Here is a 16,419-nt window from a genome sequence, read left to right as displayed (position 1 = left end):
TACATGTCTTTCCTATTATTTACATTTCACATTCAAATATTTTTAGATACCATCATACAGCTCCAATAAGTCTGATGTATGCATTAAGAGAAGCACTCTCAATACTAGCTGCAGAAAAACTTGAGAACTGTTGCAGAAGACATCAAATATGTGCTGAATTATTATATAAAAAGCTGGAACAAATGAATCTGACTTTATATGTGCCGAACAAAGTTTGTATAAAAATATCATTACTTATACTTAGTGTATTGACTATTATGTTTACATTTGAGTAATTCATTTCCTTTCATTTGTTTAGTCTCATCGTTTGCCATCTGTTACGACTGTTAAAATCCCTCCTCATGTAGATGGGCAATCTGTAATTATTTATTTGAAAAAAAGGTAACGTTTTAATGCTTTTACGTATCTCTACATAGTATAAAATGAAATCTCTAAAAAGTGTCTGTTTGTTTGAACGTGCAAAACTCGAGAACTATGCGGTCAATTTCGCTGAAATTTTCACAGTATCTTTTTTTTCAGCACCGGAAGGGTTTAAGACCAGTTCGAAAAAAGATCTGATGAATAGTTCTTTTTTTATTCCACTTTAGGCCCATTTTTCACATAAATTCCAAAATGTGGGGGTGAAAAATTACTTGCACATAATATTACATATCGTTGGAAAGGGTAAAATTTTCCACGTTCTATGCAATTTGTTTCAATGCTCCACCTTAATTATTTACCACATAGATCTTATTTACTTCTTGTAGACCATTATTTTCAACCCTTCATACATTTTATTATTTTTTTCTGAAGACTTGTACGCTCATTGTTACAAGATTTTCTGACCGAGCGTTTACCTTTCACCTCCCTTTTGCTGCGATCTTCCCGTCCATGTTTTGCTGAGGGTAAAATACCAGTGGAGGGGGGATTTTTGACGCATTTTTGAAATCCCTTTGCATCCGCTTCTGTAACTCTTTCATTTATGCAGCAGAATGGCATTCTGTCTGTTATGCCATTCTGCCACTCAGTTATTAATACCTTTCTGTAGACTATTATTTTCAAACCTTCTCATATTTAATTTTTTGCTGAAGACTACCACACTCATTCAAAAATATTATCCAGTTCTATCCGAGTTAATTTAAGCCAACACAGTTTGTCAGATTTAGTCTTTATGCTTACCAAAGTTATGGCTCATGAAGATTTTAAGAAAGATCATTTTTTTTTTAAATTCTATTTTGATATTTTATCATGACAAATGTGTAAATGTGTGAAATTAAAGATGCTTTTAGGCAAAGATTGAAGTAGTCCTTAGAACTGTTTTATTGATTTTAAAATAATTATTTTTATACTAGTGCTTAAATTAGTTATTCAAGCTCAAAACCAATTTAAGATAAGTGGCTTTAGTTATTTTTATTCTAAATACTGTACCGCTCCGCAAAATTTTAAATTGCTCCTCAAAATCACCACAGATGCTTCTCAAATTGTTCCTCCGAGGTTAGCAGCCATGACATTATTTCTCAGATGTGGTTGTTTGAGGGGAGGTGAATGCCGTAACTTCCTTAATACCTCACTAAACTTCATAAATAAGGTATTTTTTTAAAAAAAATTCCCCATTTTCAGCAAAAAATAGCCAAACAATTCCCATTTTGACTGTTTTTTTTCAAAAAAAATAATTTATTTTGTTTTTATTACATATTACTTTAATGTGTAGCTTTCTAATATGAAAACCCATTATCTCAGTTGGTTAAAGTGTCATGCTGATAATACGAAAATCATGGGTTTGAACCCAAGGGTAAAAAAAAGTCATATTAATGACTTTTCTCTGCAGCCGAATTTTGATCCAAATTTCTATGAATATAAAATCAAAACTCAATACATGATTCCTAACTACAGTTCTACTGTTGTTAAAATCATGAAACAAAACTTTTTTTTTTCAACATAAGAAGCGCTACAAAACTTTTTAAAAATATTTCAACAAAATAGAGGCAACACTTTAAATGTTCTTTGTTGCTACTGGCAAAAAATAAACAAGTCAGCTTTTGGCTGTTATTTGAAAATTGCCGTTAAAAAAAAATAATTTCTTAATTTTCCCTGTCAGCAGGGGTACAAGACCTTCCGACTCAGGATGGATTTCCATCTTGACATCTCCAAGACGGAGGGCGGGACAGAAAAAAATTCAATGACTTTCCTTCAGTCTTTCTCTTCTTTCAGGAGAAAAATTGGGTGTTTGAAAAATATGCTTTGATTATTTAAAACACGAATTTACATAGACATTCTCTTGAGTTTTCTGCCATGGGTTTGTTTTGTTTGCAACATGCTTTTGGAAGCATGGCTTTTAGACTTTCGCCATTTGACTTTTTTTAGGTATCTCTCTTACTGCTGACTCCCTGATTGCTAAGTTTCTCGCTGATTTTTTTAATTTATCTCCTTTTGTCTCAATTTAAAAAACCTTTTCCCTTGCTATTTTCTATCATCTTTTCACTTGTTCTTAATCATTTGTTTTTTTGTTTTTGCTTGCTTTACACGCACATAAATTAACTTTTTAAAAACGGCAGATACATCTCCCAAATTCACCTTAAGAACAGCAAAAGTTTAGGAATTCCACCCCCTGCCCTTGAAACAGGTGCAAAGCCCCCTATGGCTAAAAGCTGCTTTCTTCTGGCATTGCAACCGAAAGAATTGCAACCATCCGCATTGTTTAGGACTGACCAGGCAGGGATGCCATTTAGAATTCATTTTCTTGATTTTGAGTTAGTTTGTAAAGCTTATTTTAAACAGATATTTTGAGATTTTTTTAAATAAATTTCAATTTCGAAACTAAACGAAATTGCAGAAATATATGAAATCTTGAAATTATAGCATGCATAATTGCAATCAGATTTTATAACGCAGATAACTTACCTCTTTTGACTGAATTGCATATTGAAAATGATGGCTTAGTTAAAATAAATCATTGCCGTTATATTGCCTTAAAATCCAGAGTATATTTTCAAAATTTGAGGTTAATTACAAAATAAAAAAAAGTCGCCATGATATTCATCATGCCATGAATATACTAAATTTTTACTATTAAACTATAACTTATTGCGCGTGCGCATACGAGAAAGAAATGCGACTATTTATTTACTTTTCTAAGGCAGATGCAGCGATACACTATAAAAACGAGAAGTAAAAAAATAAATTCTAAGAATTCTACAAGAAAGGAATGATTCTTTAGGTAAAATTTAACTAATAAAACTGCTTTCAGGAAATTGCTTATGATACCTAGTTATCAAGTTTTCAAATACTACGAATTACCTGAAAACTACAAATTAATTTAAGTTACAAGAAATACATAAACTATCGGTTAAAATTTTAACAACTAAGTAAGGTAATAAAGCATAATTTTTAAGTTTAGGTTTTATAAAAAGTAAAATAGGTGTAAATATTGTTTCATGGATTTTTTGGTGTGACCCCCCCCCCCCCCCCACCCAAGGGGGTCGCATCTCTCTATGGGAATTTCTGAGCATCAAAGCACTTAGCATCTATATAATAAATTTGTCGAAGATCTAACTTAAACTCTAGGTTTGTATGAGGAACAAAAACAGTGACGCACATACACACAAAAAGTACAGCTATTTTATGTATATATATTGAGGCTGCTGCTTGGTTGTGGCTTATGTGATAGCTAACAGCAAAAAAAAAAAAAAAATTATGAACAATTGGTTTATTTCCAACAAATATCGATAGAGTGTTTTCATAGTATATCGTAGATCAAAAGCAAAAAAATCTTCGTATTGTTTCCTGCACACATTGGGGGGAGGAGGGGACACATTCATATATTTTACAAACCTTGAAATGAAGAGATAAAAACCATTAAAAATTCTTCTAGGTGTTTTCCACATGAGTTTTTTTTTTTTTTTTTATTAAAATTTTTTGTGCCAGCATGTATGTTGTACACATAGTTATTCTGACTTCTAAAAATTAGTGACTTTGAAGGTTCACTAGAAATCATACTGTTTGCTTATTGTTCTTAAAATATTTCAAGGGAAAAAATATTTTTTTTAATAGTCTGTCCAATTAAAGGTTTAAATATGCACTCATATTTTAAACTTTAGTAGTAAAGAGAGATGGAAATATCCTTACAATATGATTGTGTTGTGCCTAATGTCTTTGTTCAACTTACTTGTTACGTACAAATAATACCTGTAACAAATATAAAAATTTATAACTATGCTAAACTACTCCTAAATCTTAAATACTACTAAATTATTTTTTAAAGTATTGTGGATGTAAATTTAGTAAGTTAGCGCAAAAACAGACAATTTTGCACGATAAAAACCTCCGATTACCACTGTTACGCTCGAAATAAATTTTTAGACCTTTTTTTCTGTCATTAAGTATAGTAATCATGACTAGATAGTGTAATAGTTTTTTTCTGGTCAAAATTTCCAACTTTCGCAATGTTTCCAATTATCTCCCCCCCCCCAATGACCCCAATTCCTTACAATATAACAGAGTTCTTATAATGAAATACAAGGACATTTTTTTCTTTGCTTTATTTTAAAATTTAAATGAAAACATAATTATAGAAAGGGAAATTTTTTTTTTCAGAAAACATTGTTTCGGGTAGAAACGCTAACATATGCAATGCAACCCAATTTTATACTATAAATTATAAAAATTTGACTAAGCTGTAACAGCAGCCAATTAAATCGCTGGAACATCTTGATGCAAAATAAAGGTGTTATGCCCACGATCAACACCAACCACGATAAACACTAATTTCTGTTTCTAATTGATAGATCGTCAACATTTTAGCCTGAAATTAGTTTAAAAAACAATTATAATTTACGTTTTGGTTAATTTAGGAAACTCAAACAAATTTCTCCGCCCGAAGAAAAATCAGGGCTTTCTATTGATGTGTTAATGGTATGACTCTTTTTCTTTTCTACAAATTAAAAGATTTATGTGAAAATTTTGCATTAAAAAAAGCTATTAGGTGATTATTAATTTTTCTGATTATGGAATATTTAACTGTGACAGAGTATAAGGTTGTGTACTGATATTTTTGTTATGCCTTCGAGTTTAGGAAACAGATAAAAATTGAATTAGACATTTCAGTACATAAGGAGGAAAATAAAAAAAAGTGAAGTCACATTATTAACATGTTAATTGTAATAGCTATATTAAGTATTTTAGTGTCAGGAAACAATGCAATGGAAACTGTGTAAACAATTTGTGGGATTAATGAGTGGTAGGCCTATAGCATATATTTATGAGTCTGTGCGTGACATTAAATGATCTAATTTTCAGAATTTAAAACTTAATTGACAAATAGTGGTTAGTACGGGGGAGGGTCCCCGTACATCCACTACTTGTGGATTAATATTTTGAATGCCCTTTTTTGATCCAGACCAGGAGCAGAGCAACTCCTGCCCCAACACCTCCAGTGGTATTGATTTGGAATGGGAACATGGAGGACTTTGTGACCATGACATTTAACGTGCACCAGTCACCATTAGTGTACACGTGGAACTTCGACCAGCGGGCATTGGATCTATGATTTTCCAGTAAAACAAATCTTTACCAATCAAGCAATCACGTCCTTTTCTTTAGACTCATAAAACTTGCTTTCATTTGTTTAGGCATTCAATTGTTGCATACTTAAATGGTACTCTTCAAAGCAATTTTTATCCACGCAAAGCACAACATTGCATGCTTTACATACTACTGTGGAATGTTTCTGAACATTTCTTTTAGAGCACATTACACATCTTCTTTGTTTCTTTCCATCAGAGGGCCAATGCGACATCATATCAAGACGTGGAAACTTGTTTACATGTTCAACTTTCTTCTCTAATTTTGAACCATTTCCAGCTATCATTTGACGAATAAACTTCATTCTGAAATTTTTGTGTTTCTCTTGAATATGGCTTAGTTTGTACAAAATATAAGCATTTTGCACAGAAAGATCCAAGAGGTGGAAAAATAATTTCTTCGTCCATTTTAAGGACCGTCTCCCAAACGTACAACTGTTTGCCATGCGATCACTGAGATCCACGAAGCCCACATTTTCATTATAGTCCTTTATAATTTCTGGTTTGGAGTTGTTACCACTCAATTTGTTATTAGTTGGCGGTTTATGCATATTACTAAGCATATATACTTCTCTCTTGTCTCTCCAACATAACGCTGTTGTTCCTAAGGAATAACGTAAAACTATTTCACCTATCTTTTTGATTTTTTTTCTTGCTTACTTCCTTCAGAAAATTTTTTCTGTTTTTTGTTATGGTGCCACAAGAGTTAATTTTAAAATCTTAATGTAATTCTAAAAACAGCTCTAATGAAGGAAAAAATTGTCCATGTATAGTTTGTGTCCACGGTTTTTGACGCATTGGGCCATTTTTGTTACCACATTGTGGAAATCGGAAATCTTTCTATTTTCTTGATCATTTCCTAAATATACATTCATATCATACATGTATCCATTTTTATCGCTTATTTTATACATTTTACCCCCCACTGCTTCCGTTTCTTTGGTATATATTAGGAAACAGTACCTTACCTTTAAATTTAACAGTAACTTCATCGATTGCCAATTGTTAAGTGCAAGTATTTTAAAATTTCAAGGAATCTGTCTCGAGCCATGGCTTTTCTAAAAATTGGAGTGTTAATGAGTTCATCATTCGACCAATAATCGGAAATTGAGTCTTTGTATATATGTCCCATTAAAAGAACTAAACCCAAAAAATGCATTAAGTTCTTCAGCAGTGACAGCAGTTCAATCAGGAGCATGTTTCCTATTTTTTGAGAGAATCGAAGATATTGCTGCAGTTGTTTGGTTTCTGTAACGATTCGTCTCATCACATAATAAGGTTGTTAGGGCTTCTGAGAGAAAAACCTGTAAATAATCAATCTCTGTTTTTAATCTGGGTTCAGCTCCTGATTTCACTCCATTTTTTCCAGTTAATGTGTGGACTTGAATTTCATCTACTTCAGCTGGCACTTTCCAAATAAATTTTTGATCAGGTGCATTTGTACTAGGTAATTTATTTTCATCATTAGATGTATTCGTTGTTTAAGGAATCATTTCCATTAAAAGATTCTTTTAATAAGAAAATTTCATTTTCTTCCAAGCAGTCGGAATCACTATCTGCATAATTCTCGCTATCTAGATCATTCATAAGAGTTTCAATTTCTTCATCACTAAGTCTCTTTCCATGATACATTTTCGAAAAAGAACTAGATTTAGAGCAATTGAGAAAATTGAGTTAGATATCTGGATAGTAAAGAAAGAGAAGAAATTTTTTCCACTTAGACGTTCCAAATATACAACAAAAAGGTAAGATAAAATGCGCCAAGGTAAAAGAGACCCCTTTATTTCACCAAATTTCTTATCAGCACCTGCTCTGCATGCTTTGCTTAACATTGCTAATCCTTCTCAGAATGGCTCCAAACTTCCCCTCGCAAGCAACCTGCCGAAGGGGGGAAAGAACTACCCTGGTACAGCTGCTGTACCGACGCTGTAGTAAGGTCCAAATTATTTTGCAGTACTAATGCTTACCGCCATATTTAAAAGGTTAAAATCAGATGCGCACTTAAATGTCTAAAGTGGAATCTGAATCACCGGCTGCAAGTGATTGCTGTCGGGATGAAATGTTTAAGCTAACTTAATGCCTATTCGTGACTGGAGTAAAAGGAGTCAACATACAGTGAAAAATGAGAATTATAGAGGATTTTGAAGACTCAGTAAAAATTGGAACTCTGGAAAGAATCAGGATTCTCTTTAGGGGAAATTCCAAAACTGTAGTCTTAAAAGCAATCTTTAATGAGTAAGGGGGCAGGGTTCAGGAGTCCCCCCCCCCTCGCCTGAAAATTTTTCGAAGCTGAGGTATTAAGAGCTCTGTTTTAGGCAATCTTTAGAGGACTTAAGAATTGGGATTCGAAGGTATTCTCTCATTAAATTTTAGAAATTAAATTCTTATAACTTTAAGACTGTTTTAGTGATGGAATGGTGGAAATGGGTGGTGGTGGGGTCAGCGTCTTTAAAAATTTATAAAACTAGAAGTTCAAAACCCCAAAATTTCGTCAAATTTAGTGAGCTTGGGGGGAATGAGTTTGGGGGGAGGGGGCTCTCGCCCATAAATTTCTCCATGCTGAAGTATTGAAATCCTATTTTGGCTATTTTTGGGTGAGTTAAGAGTTTGGGAATTCAGAGGGGTCTCTCTCGAAACATTTTCAAAATTGAAGTCAAACTTTTGATTGTCTTTGGCAATGTGAGGATTTAAATTTAAACATTAATGTCCAACACAAACTTACACTGTTTATTGTAAGCATGAGGGGATGGGTTCTTGGGAGGGGGAGGGATTCTGCACCACAGCCAAAAAACTTCAGCTTCTGAAGTTTTAAGAGCACTGGTTTTGGCTATCTTTGGATGATTTAAAAGGGAAGGGAGTCGGAAGCTTCTTCCGAAAAGTTTCTGAAATTGAAGTCTTAAAACTTATAATTTGTCATTTGTCATGAAAATAGGTAAAGGGGTACTGTTCCTAAACAAATTTAGAAACTGGAGCCTTAAAAAGCAAATTTATTACATTTGTGGTGAACTTTGGAGAAGGGGTTCCTGAGTTCTCTTCTGAAAGTGTTTCAAAGCTGAGGTATTTAAAATGCTACTTTAAGCTGTATTTGAGTGGCTTGGGGATGTAATTCGAGGCCGTCCCCAGGGTGAGAACTCAGTTCCTTTATTGTTTTTTTTTTAAATTAATGAATATTGGAAAGTGTACCTCGTTTAAAATATTACTACTTCATTGAAGGTTTTTTTTTTTTTTTTTTTTTTTTTTTTTTTGTCAAATTTTACCAAGACAAGGTGGGGGAAGGGTGACAGTTCATTTAGTTGACCATACCCTTTTCACCTTTTCTGGTTTGATACCTCAGGGAGACTGTTCCGATCAGAACTTATTTATGTTGTAAACATGAAAATGTTATGTCCAAATATTTATTTTATTGATGTGATAAAAATGTTTACAATAGGCAAAAAAATAATGGTGGCGAGCCTAAAATGCTTTTACCCCTAACATCATCCAACATCATCTAAAATTGCATTTTTGAAGTTTAGAAATATTGTCAAAAGGTGAATTCCTGAACTCCATTATTTCAATAATGCATGCAAAAAATGCTTTTCCCTTCATGAATAATGATATACCATTTCAGTTTTAATGCTTGCATTTCAAAAAAATTCCAGGGTGAGCTCTCATTTTGAAAATTGCCTAATATTGCAATTTTGGAACTCCCAGTTTGAAAAAATTGCTGTAAGATTTAATATTGCTGTTTTCAAGAGTTACTGTGGAAAATCCAATGCCAATAAAAATTTTAGCATTGACACTTATTTTAAAATATACTGAAGACATTTTTTTTTCAAATTTTTTGCATTTTTAATTAACAACATGCAGTTGAATATTTAGATAGTATTTTCTTGCAGCTGTTCATTTTACTGTCTTTTCTTATTTGCTTAAAAAATATCTCAGTTTATCTGCATTTAAATCTTTATATTCCTAATACTTTTTTTTTTTTTTTGACTTTGCTGGTGAAGAAAAATTTTGAAAACAACTTCTTTCATTGAGAAAAATTACATAAAATGCGTTCCCTTTCTAGAAAACTGGTGTTATTCCAAGGTTTCTTCAATCGTCTATACTTCTGTATAATTAAAATATTTGAGTATTCTTTTAATCTAGTTATCCTCCTTTTTTTTTTTTTTTTTTGAGCAATCACGATTGCTTATTGTTCTCATTTGACTGTTTTTGGCGTCCGTGCCTTTTTCAACTTGGACCAGCGAGCAACACCGCCCACCGTCCTCTGCAGGCGGCGCGGCGGGGCTGCTCCACTCCTGAGCTATCTGTTTCTCCTGGTCAGAGGCGTCCATGTCCTTCACACACTCACACACATACACAGGTTTACGCACACACACAAGCCTACACACTTACACATACAACTATGCACACGTAACCGCCCAGGAGGAGAGGCAGGCTTGGAGGGGGGAACAGGAGCTGTTTCTAGAAACAATAACTCCAATGAGTAGGGTCCTGTCTCAGTTCGTGATTGCGAAAAACATAATTTGAATTCAAAATTTCAGAATTCAAATTAATTTCTTTTTTTTTCCCTGAACATCTGCTTTGTTCCAACTTTCAACATTTGCCAATGCAATCATTAATGAAGGAGAGAAGAAACCATACTGTGTTGCCTACATACTGAATAGCACATGATGCTTCCAGGGTTGCCAATATCAGTCATGAGTTTGTCTCATGAAGCTCCTCACTTCCTATTCCTATTCAGAGTCACAACTGACTACAACTGTATTTATGTCGAGAACTGCATACTAAGTCCCTTGGCTCCATTATTTTATATACCGATAGATGGCAGCACTATCACCGGATCGAACAGTTAATGAGAATTTAGAACTAGTCCAAGAGCTAATAGCTACCTGGTGCTAGCACCCCCAGAGGTATCGTTTCACTTGGAGGACATTGAGACCACGAGCATATTTAACGTCGCCCAGTCCCCTTTAATGACGACGGTGGGTCTTCGACCATCGAGGTTCGAACTCAGGACCCTCCGGCCCCGAATCCGACACTCTACCGATCGGGCTACCACGGCCCTAGCTCCTCAGTTAATTGTCCCGTTTGTGTAATAACGAGTTCTTCCATTCCCTTTAAAACTGACTTGAATGTTTTTAATGTATGATACTTTGGTGTATGCGGTGCCTAAGTAAGGTATCTTTGAAAGATTTTTTATTTAAAAAATTACTTTCTAAAATAACCTTTTTTTTTCTTAAAATTTCTGCTGTTAAGTTTGCATGGATCAGCTAGTTTTATAAAAATACTTTAAAAGAAATATTTCATTAACACTTGCCTTATTGTAATCAGAGTTGTTAATTTAAAAATTAACCCCTGCTATTTTTAAATTAATTTTGATCTGCAAAAATAAAAATTAAAGTTCCACTATTTAAATTAACTAGATTGAAAGCTTTTCAATACCTGAATTATTTTCAAAATAAAACTGTGTTCTAATAAGCATTATTTATTCAACTTTAGTACTTGTAATAATATTGAAAAAAAGTGGAAAGTTAACTACCACTAAATTTAATGTTTTGATTGTGTTTCATTCCTCAGGTGTAATATTGATATTGCTGGAGGTCTTGGATCAACAAAAGGAAAAGTTTGGAGAATTGGTCTAATGGGTCAAAATTGCTCAGCAAAAAACGTTGAACTACTATCAGAATCTCTACAAAAAGCAATAAAATCAAGTGAACTAAAAAGTTCTTTGTAGGTGTATTATATTTTAGACAGTTTTCTCAATACTACTCTGTTAATTTGGAATAATTAAGAGCAGTATGAAGTAAAAGATGCATTATTTATGCTTAGTTTTATATCTTTGAAAGTTTAAATCTACCGATATTCTTTGAACCCATTGTAAGAATAGTTATGAATAAAATATCCTTTGTAATTTTTATTACTTTATGAAAAGTCTCTTGTTTTTTACCCACATTAATGAATAAGTCAATATTAGTAAGTACTATCCAATTTTTATTTTTTCCCTCTTATTTAAATACACCCAAGATTCAAATCATGACTTCATCCATACTTTTCAATAGGCTCTTCTAGATGAGCTATGTGGCATACTATATCATCTGAGATATTACTTAGCTCCTGTTGAAGGTATTGAGGTATAAATCTGCTGATTAGGTGTAAGTGTGATTGCACTCCCTTCCTGGGTCGTAGCTATGCATTGATACAAGGTAGGGCAATTGATTTGCATGAGAGAACGCTCCAAGCAATTTTTAATGGGGAAGAATTTTGCACCTCGGAAAATTATCAAAATTGTCAGTCTAAAAATGTAATTTTAGACAATTTTTGGATATGTTAGGGGCAGGGGAGGTTCAAAGGACTTTCATGCTAAATTTTTCAAAATTACTCTTAAAAATGCAGTTTTAGACCATTAATGCTAAAGGGGGAAAAAAAGCAATTTAATACCATGTATGATGAGATTAGAGAGAAGGGGTTTGAGGACTCACCCTTGGGAAAAAAAATTCGTGACTCAAATTCTAAAAAACAACTGTATACTACTTATGATGAGTTTACGGGGAGCTATGGGCAGTGGTGCATCCAGCAAAAATTTCTGGGAGGGTTTTTCAAAATCGAAAATTGCTTTCTTTCTCAGTCATTTCTAATGCGCTAAATATTTTTCAACATGTATAACCAAACACTTTCTATGGCTTAGTGATAATTCATTTAAGGTTCGTTCAGCATGTGTAACTGCAATCATCTGAAAAAGATTCCTAATTATAAATGTTCTCCTCTTGCCTGTGATCTTAAAATTTTTATTTACTTTCATGACACATTACTGAAAAAGCTTGGAATTTTTATCTTATAATCTAACCCTAAATGAAATTTTTTAATTTTGTATTCAAAAAAGTACTGTTGAGCTTGGCCGTTCAACTTCCAAATCATCCCTTTGACTTTGCTGAGGATTTTATTACTGTTTTCAAGAACATTTGAAGAATTTGATTGTTCATCTCGGACATCATTTTACCTGCTACAAAGTTTTTAATTACATCTTCAAGAAGTATTGCGGAGCCTGCTGTTCATCTTTTATTGTTTTAATTTCACCTGCTTCAAGATTTATACTTTCAAGAAGTATTGCTGAGCTTACCTGTTCATCTTCTATGTTTTTAATTTCACCTGCTTGAAGATTTATGCTTCCAAGAAATATTGCTGAGCCTCCCTGTTCATTTTTCTCCTTATTGCCTTTCACATATCTGAAGATTTAAAATTCTGTTTTAAAGAACATTTGCTGAATTTACCTGTTCATCTTTTACATCAGTCATTTTACCAGCCTGTAAGTTTTTAAGTATGTCTTCTAGAAGTATTACTGAACCTGCCTGTTCATGTTTTATATTTTACTTCACCTGCTGGAAGATTCACCTTTAAAAAGTACTGTGGAGCCTGCTTGTTCATCTTTTATATTTATACTTTCACCTACCTGAAGATTCCTAATTTTAAGAAATATTGCTGAACATGCCTGTTCATCTTTTATATTTTCAGTTTCACTTGCCTGAAGATTTATACTTTTAAGAAATGTTGCCCAGCGTGCCTGTTCATCTTTTATATTTTTAATTTCAGCTGCTTGAAGATATATACAGTCAGACCTCGATATAAGGTCACCCGCATATAAAGTCACCCTGCATATAAGGTCACTTTCCTAAAGTCCAGACTCATTGAATAGGAATTCTGTGTTATGGAATATTGGATGTATGTTCACCTCTCAAATACCGCCATGGCTTATAAGGTCATTTTTGTCTCGCTTTCTTTGAGTAATTTCAATGCCTCACTGATTCAGTTCCACGAATTTTCCCGAGTACATGATCTTTTATCGACAAAATGCCATCTGCCCAACGAATGTAAGAAAAACTTCCACGAAACCCTTTATCCCCTCAGGTTCCAGGAAAAAGACTTGCAGAGACACTGGATAGACGACTGGAGTGAGTAGGAGGGATCATTCACCCCCCCCCCCCCTCCCTTAACGCAAGTAAAAAGCAAGTTTTGTTTCCCTTGGCAGCTACTGTTGGTCTCTGTTAATGCTTTGTGGATTGATTGTGACAGCTTTTGGATAAGGGTCAAGGTCAATAGAGATGGCTTTTAGCAATGCATACAATTTTCAAAAGCAGGTCCCCCATAGTTTCATTTGTCCGCCGTAAGCACAAATTCATTTTCGACCAGCAAATCCAGGGGTCTGTCCAGGAATTTTCACAGGGTCCGTTTTTTGTGAAAAACTAAATAATTTTGTGAAAAAATGAATAAATTTTGTGAAAAATCAAATAATTTCGCAAAAAAAAAATGTTAAAACGAAATTTTATAATTTAGAGGTGGCACAAACTGCATCAATTAAACTTAAAGTTGAGTGTTTTCCTCTTCTACGTCGAGAAGATCATTCTGGAGTGTTTTTCTGATATTTGGCGGGGGGGGGGGGGGAGCATCGCTCTCTCAAGTATCAATATTTATCTACCATTCTACATTTTGTTAAATTATACTACAAATATTTCTCTCCAGTATTTAAAATAATTGTAACAAAAAAATAAATAAATAAAATTCAGAATAGGGTTCAGCATTTAACTTTGTGACCCAAGACACTCTTAAAAAGCACAGAATTTCGTTTTAAACTTATAAATTCCGTGATTTTAACAAAAATAAAAAGTTATTTTAATTGTTCACCTCTTAACAAAGCGTAATAAACATCAAAAATTTCGAAAAATCGGACTCCGATAGCGGATGCAAAGAGATCGCAATTCTCAAAGTGAAGGCATCAAAAGTATAAAAACGACTTGTAAAAGAAATATTTTTGATAAAATTATTTTAAAATTGCATTTTAGGGTCCTATGATAAACATTTCATTAACATCTGTGGACACAGTTGAAGCAAAAAAAATAAAAAATAAATAAATAAATAAAAATAATAAAATAAACCATCTATTCAGCATTTTAATTTTTGACTCATAACAGAAAATGGAATTTTGCTTTAAAAACTTGAAATGAGAGTTCTAACAGAAATAAAGAGACTTTTCATTTGTTTGCATCCTAATAAAGCGAAGTTAGCTCGAAAAAAGAACAAAATATGATCTCATATCGGATGTTAAAAGATAGCATTTTTTAAAATGTAGACATCTAAAGAAAAAAAAAACGGTAATTAAAAGAGTTTATTTAAAGTTAATCATCCTTGTTAGCATCGAAAAATCAAAACCCATATAATTTTCTCCCAAAATAACAATTAAACATCGCACCGCACCATAAAAACGCAAATATTGACAAGCTAGTAAAATGATGAGAATATTTTCTAATCAAGTCATTATAAGGGTTCAACGCCAGACGCTAAGTGGTGATAATTTTGAAGTTGGTAACCCTATCAGAAGCGATCATATTTTTCCCCCACCCTTACTATCCTTTTGCAGTTCCAAGTTCATTTTGCAGATATATATTATTATTGTTTATTAAATCATGAGCGGGGGAGAAAAAGTGCTTACCAATGCCTTTTCAGAAAAGTTTACAACAACACCGCTGCTAATTAGCTGTGATAAAACAAACAAACAACCATTATATTTATTTGGCAGTAGCAATTATTTATCGCTTGCAGGAGCATCGCAAGAGTGCCGATTTTTTTCTTTCAAAATTAGCCGATTTTGTATAAGCTGATCCCTCTAATTTGACTTCAAAAAAGGTTCCAAAAATTATTCGGTTTATACACAGAAATATGCGTTATTTTGCTTTCAGATTTGCTCTTTCAATAAACAATTTGTGACAGATCCGATCTTGTTTATCAGAATTTTGTGAAGGGTCCGTTTTGTTTGATCGGGATTTTGTGAAAGGTCCGTTTTGTTTGATCGGGATTTTGTGAAAGGTCCGTTTTGGTGGATCGGATTTTTGTGAAGGGTCAGTTAACGGACCCAAATATCCTCTGGCCAGACCCCTGAAATCACTTGAAATTATCTCATTCTAGCTGTTTCTTCACTTTTATTAACTTCTGAATTAAAGTGTTAACAAATAATTTCCTAATTTCTAACTAATTGCATTGATTTTAATTAACTCAACTTAATTAAAACATCATACCTTAATCAAGTGATATAGTTTTGAAAACATATTTTAGAATGTTTTTTTGATAAAAATGTATGAACCAGTTATAAGGTCACTCCGCTTACAAGGTCACATTCTCAAAGTCTCGAGGAGTGACCTCATATCGAGGTCCGAGTGTACTTTCAAGAAGGTTTGCTGAACCTTCCTGCAATGCAAGATATTTTGATTCTAGTCAAAGGGGCCAGGACCTCCTTTTGGATCTGCATTTTTGCACCACACCTGAATGTTCTGCCCTCAGAAATTGCTGCCCAGAGCAAAGGCACTGTCTCCTCTTGATCTGGTACAAAGCAGTTAATTTCTGATTTTAGCTTATCTCCCAAAAAATGTGCTGCAAAAAATTAAAATTCTGAAGTTGTAGTTTGTTGCTCATATATACTTGCCTCCCATGTCTCCCTTGTATCTGCAAGACAAAAGTTCTAGTTAGAAGTGGTTGTGAATGTATCTCATTAATATAGGGCTATTACTGAAATTATTTCTGAGTGTTTAGGATCCATGCAAGCTTGGAGGAGAAGCAGTAGTGGCAGTCTTTGGGGCCTTCTTAATAGCGCTCTTTATTGCTTCAGGTACGGGCATTCGCACTGCTATTGCCCCTCTCCTGTATCCCTGCCTGAGTGCAGCATAGATAGTAATAAATTCTACAGAATGATGGGTCTTTTTTGAAATCAGCCTCTTTCAAATAGATCTTAGTTCTTCTACCTTGTACATAAGCTTGCCAACACCTTCTTTGGAGTTGGTTCAGTTTTCACTTCCTTTTCTCAAGAAAGCTATTAATTTATTTGGAAAGG

The 16,419-nt window shown here is 33.5% G+C and overlaps 1 protein-coding gene across 1 annotated transcript in view; it reads left to right on the top strand.

Moving 5' to 3' along the window:
- The window catches only part of LOC129218051 (alanine--glyoxylate aminotransferase-like), a 99,754-nt gene extending 88,315 nt beyond the window's left edge, over positions 1 to 11,439 (top strand). Inside the window, exons 9-11 of the mRNA XM_054852235.1 lie at positions 47 to 212; positions 299 to 381; positions 11,124 to 11,439. Of these exons, the coding sequence (XP_054708210.1) occupies positions 47 to 212; positions 299 to 381; positions 11,124 to 11,280 (406 nt within the window). The 3' untranslated portion in view covers positions 11,281 to 11,439. The remainder of the gene's footprint in view (positions 1 to 46; positions 213 to 298; positions 382 to 11,123) is intronic.
- Positions 11,440 to 16,419: the final 4,980 nt, after the last annotated feature.

The sequence above is a fragment of the Uloborus diversus genome, chromosome 3 (assembly GCF_026930045.1).
Source record: "Uloborus diversus isolate 005 chromosome 3, Udiv.v.3.1, whole genome shotgun sequence".
Classification (NCBI taxonomy): Eukaryota; Metazoa; Arthropoda; class Arachnida; order Araneae; family Uloboridae; genus Uloborus; species Uloborus diversus.
Note: the sequence above shows the minus strand (reverse complement) of the source record. Positions and strands in the feature narration are given on the sequence as shown.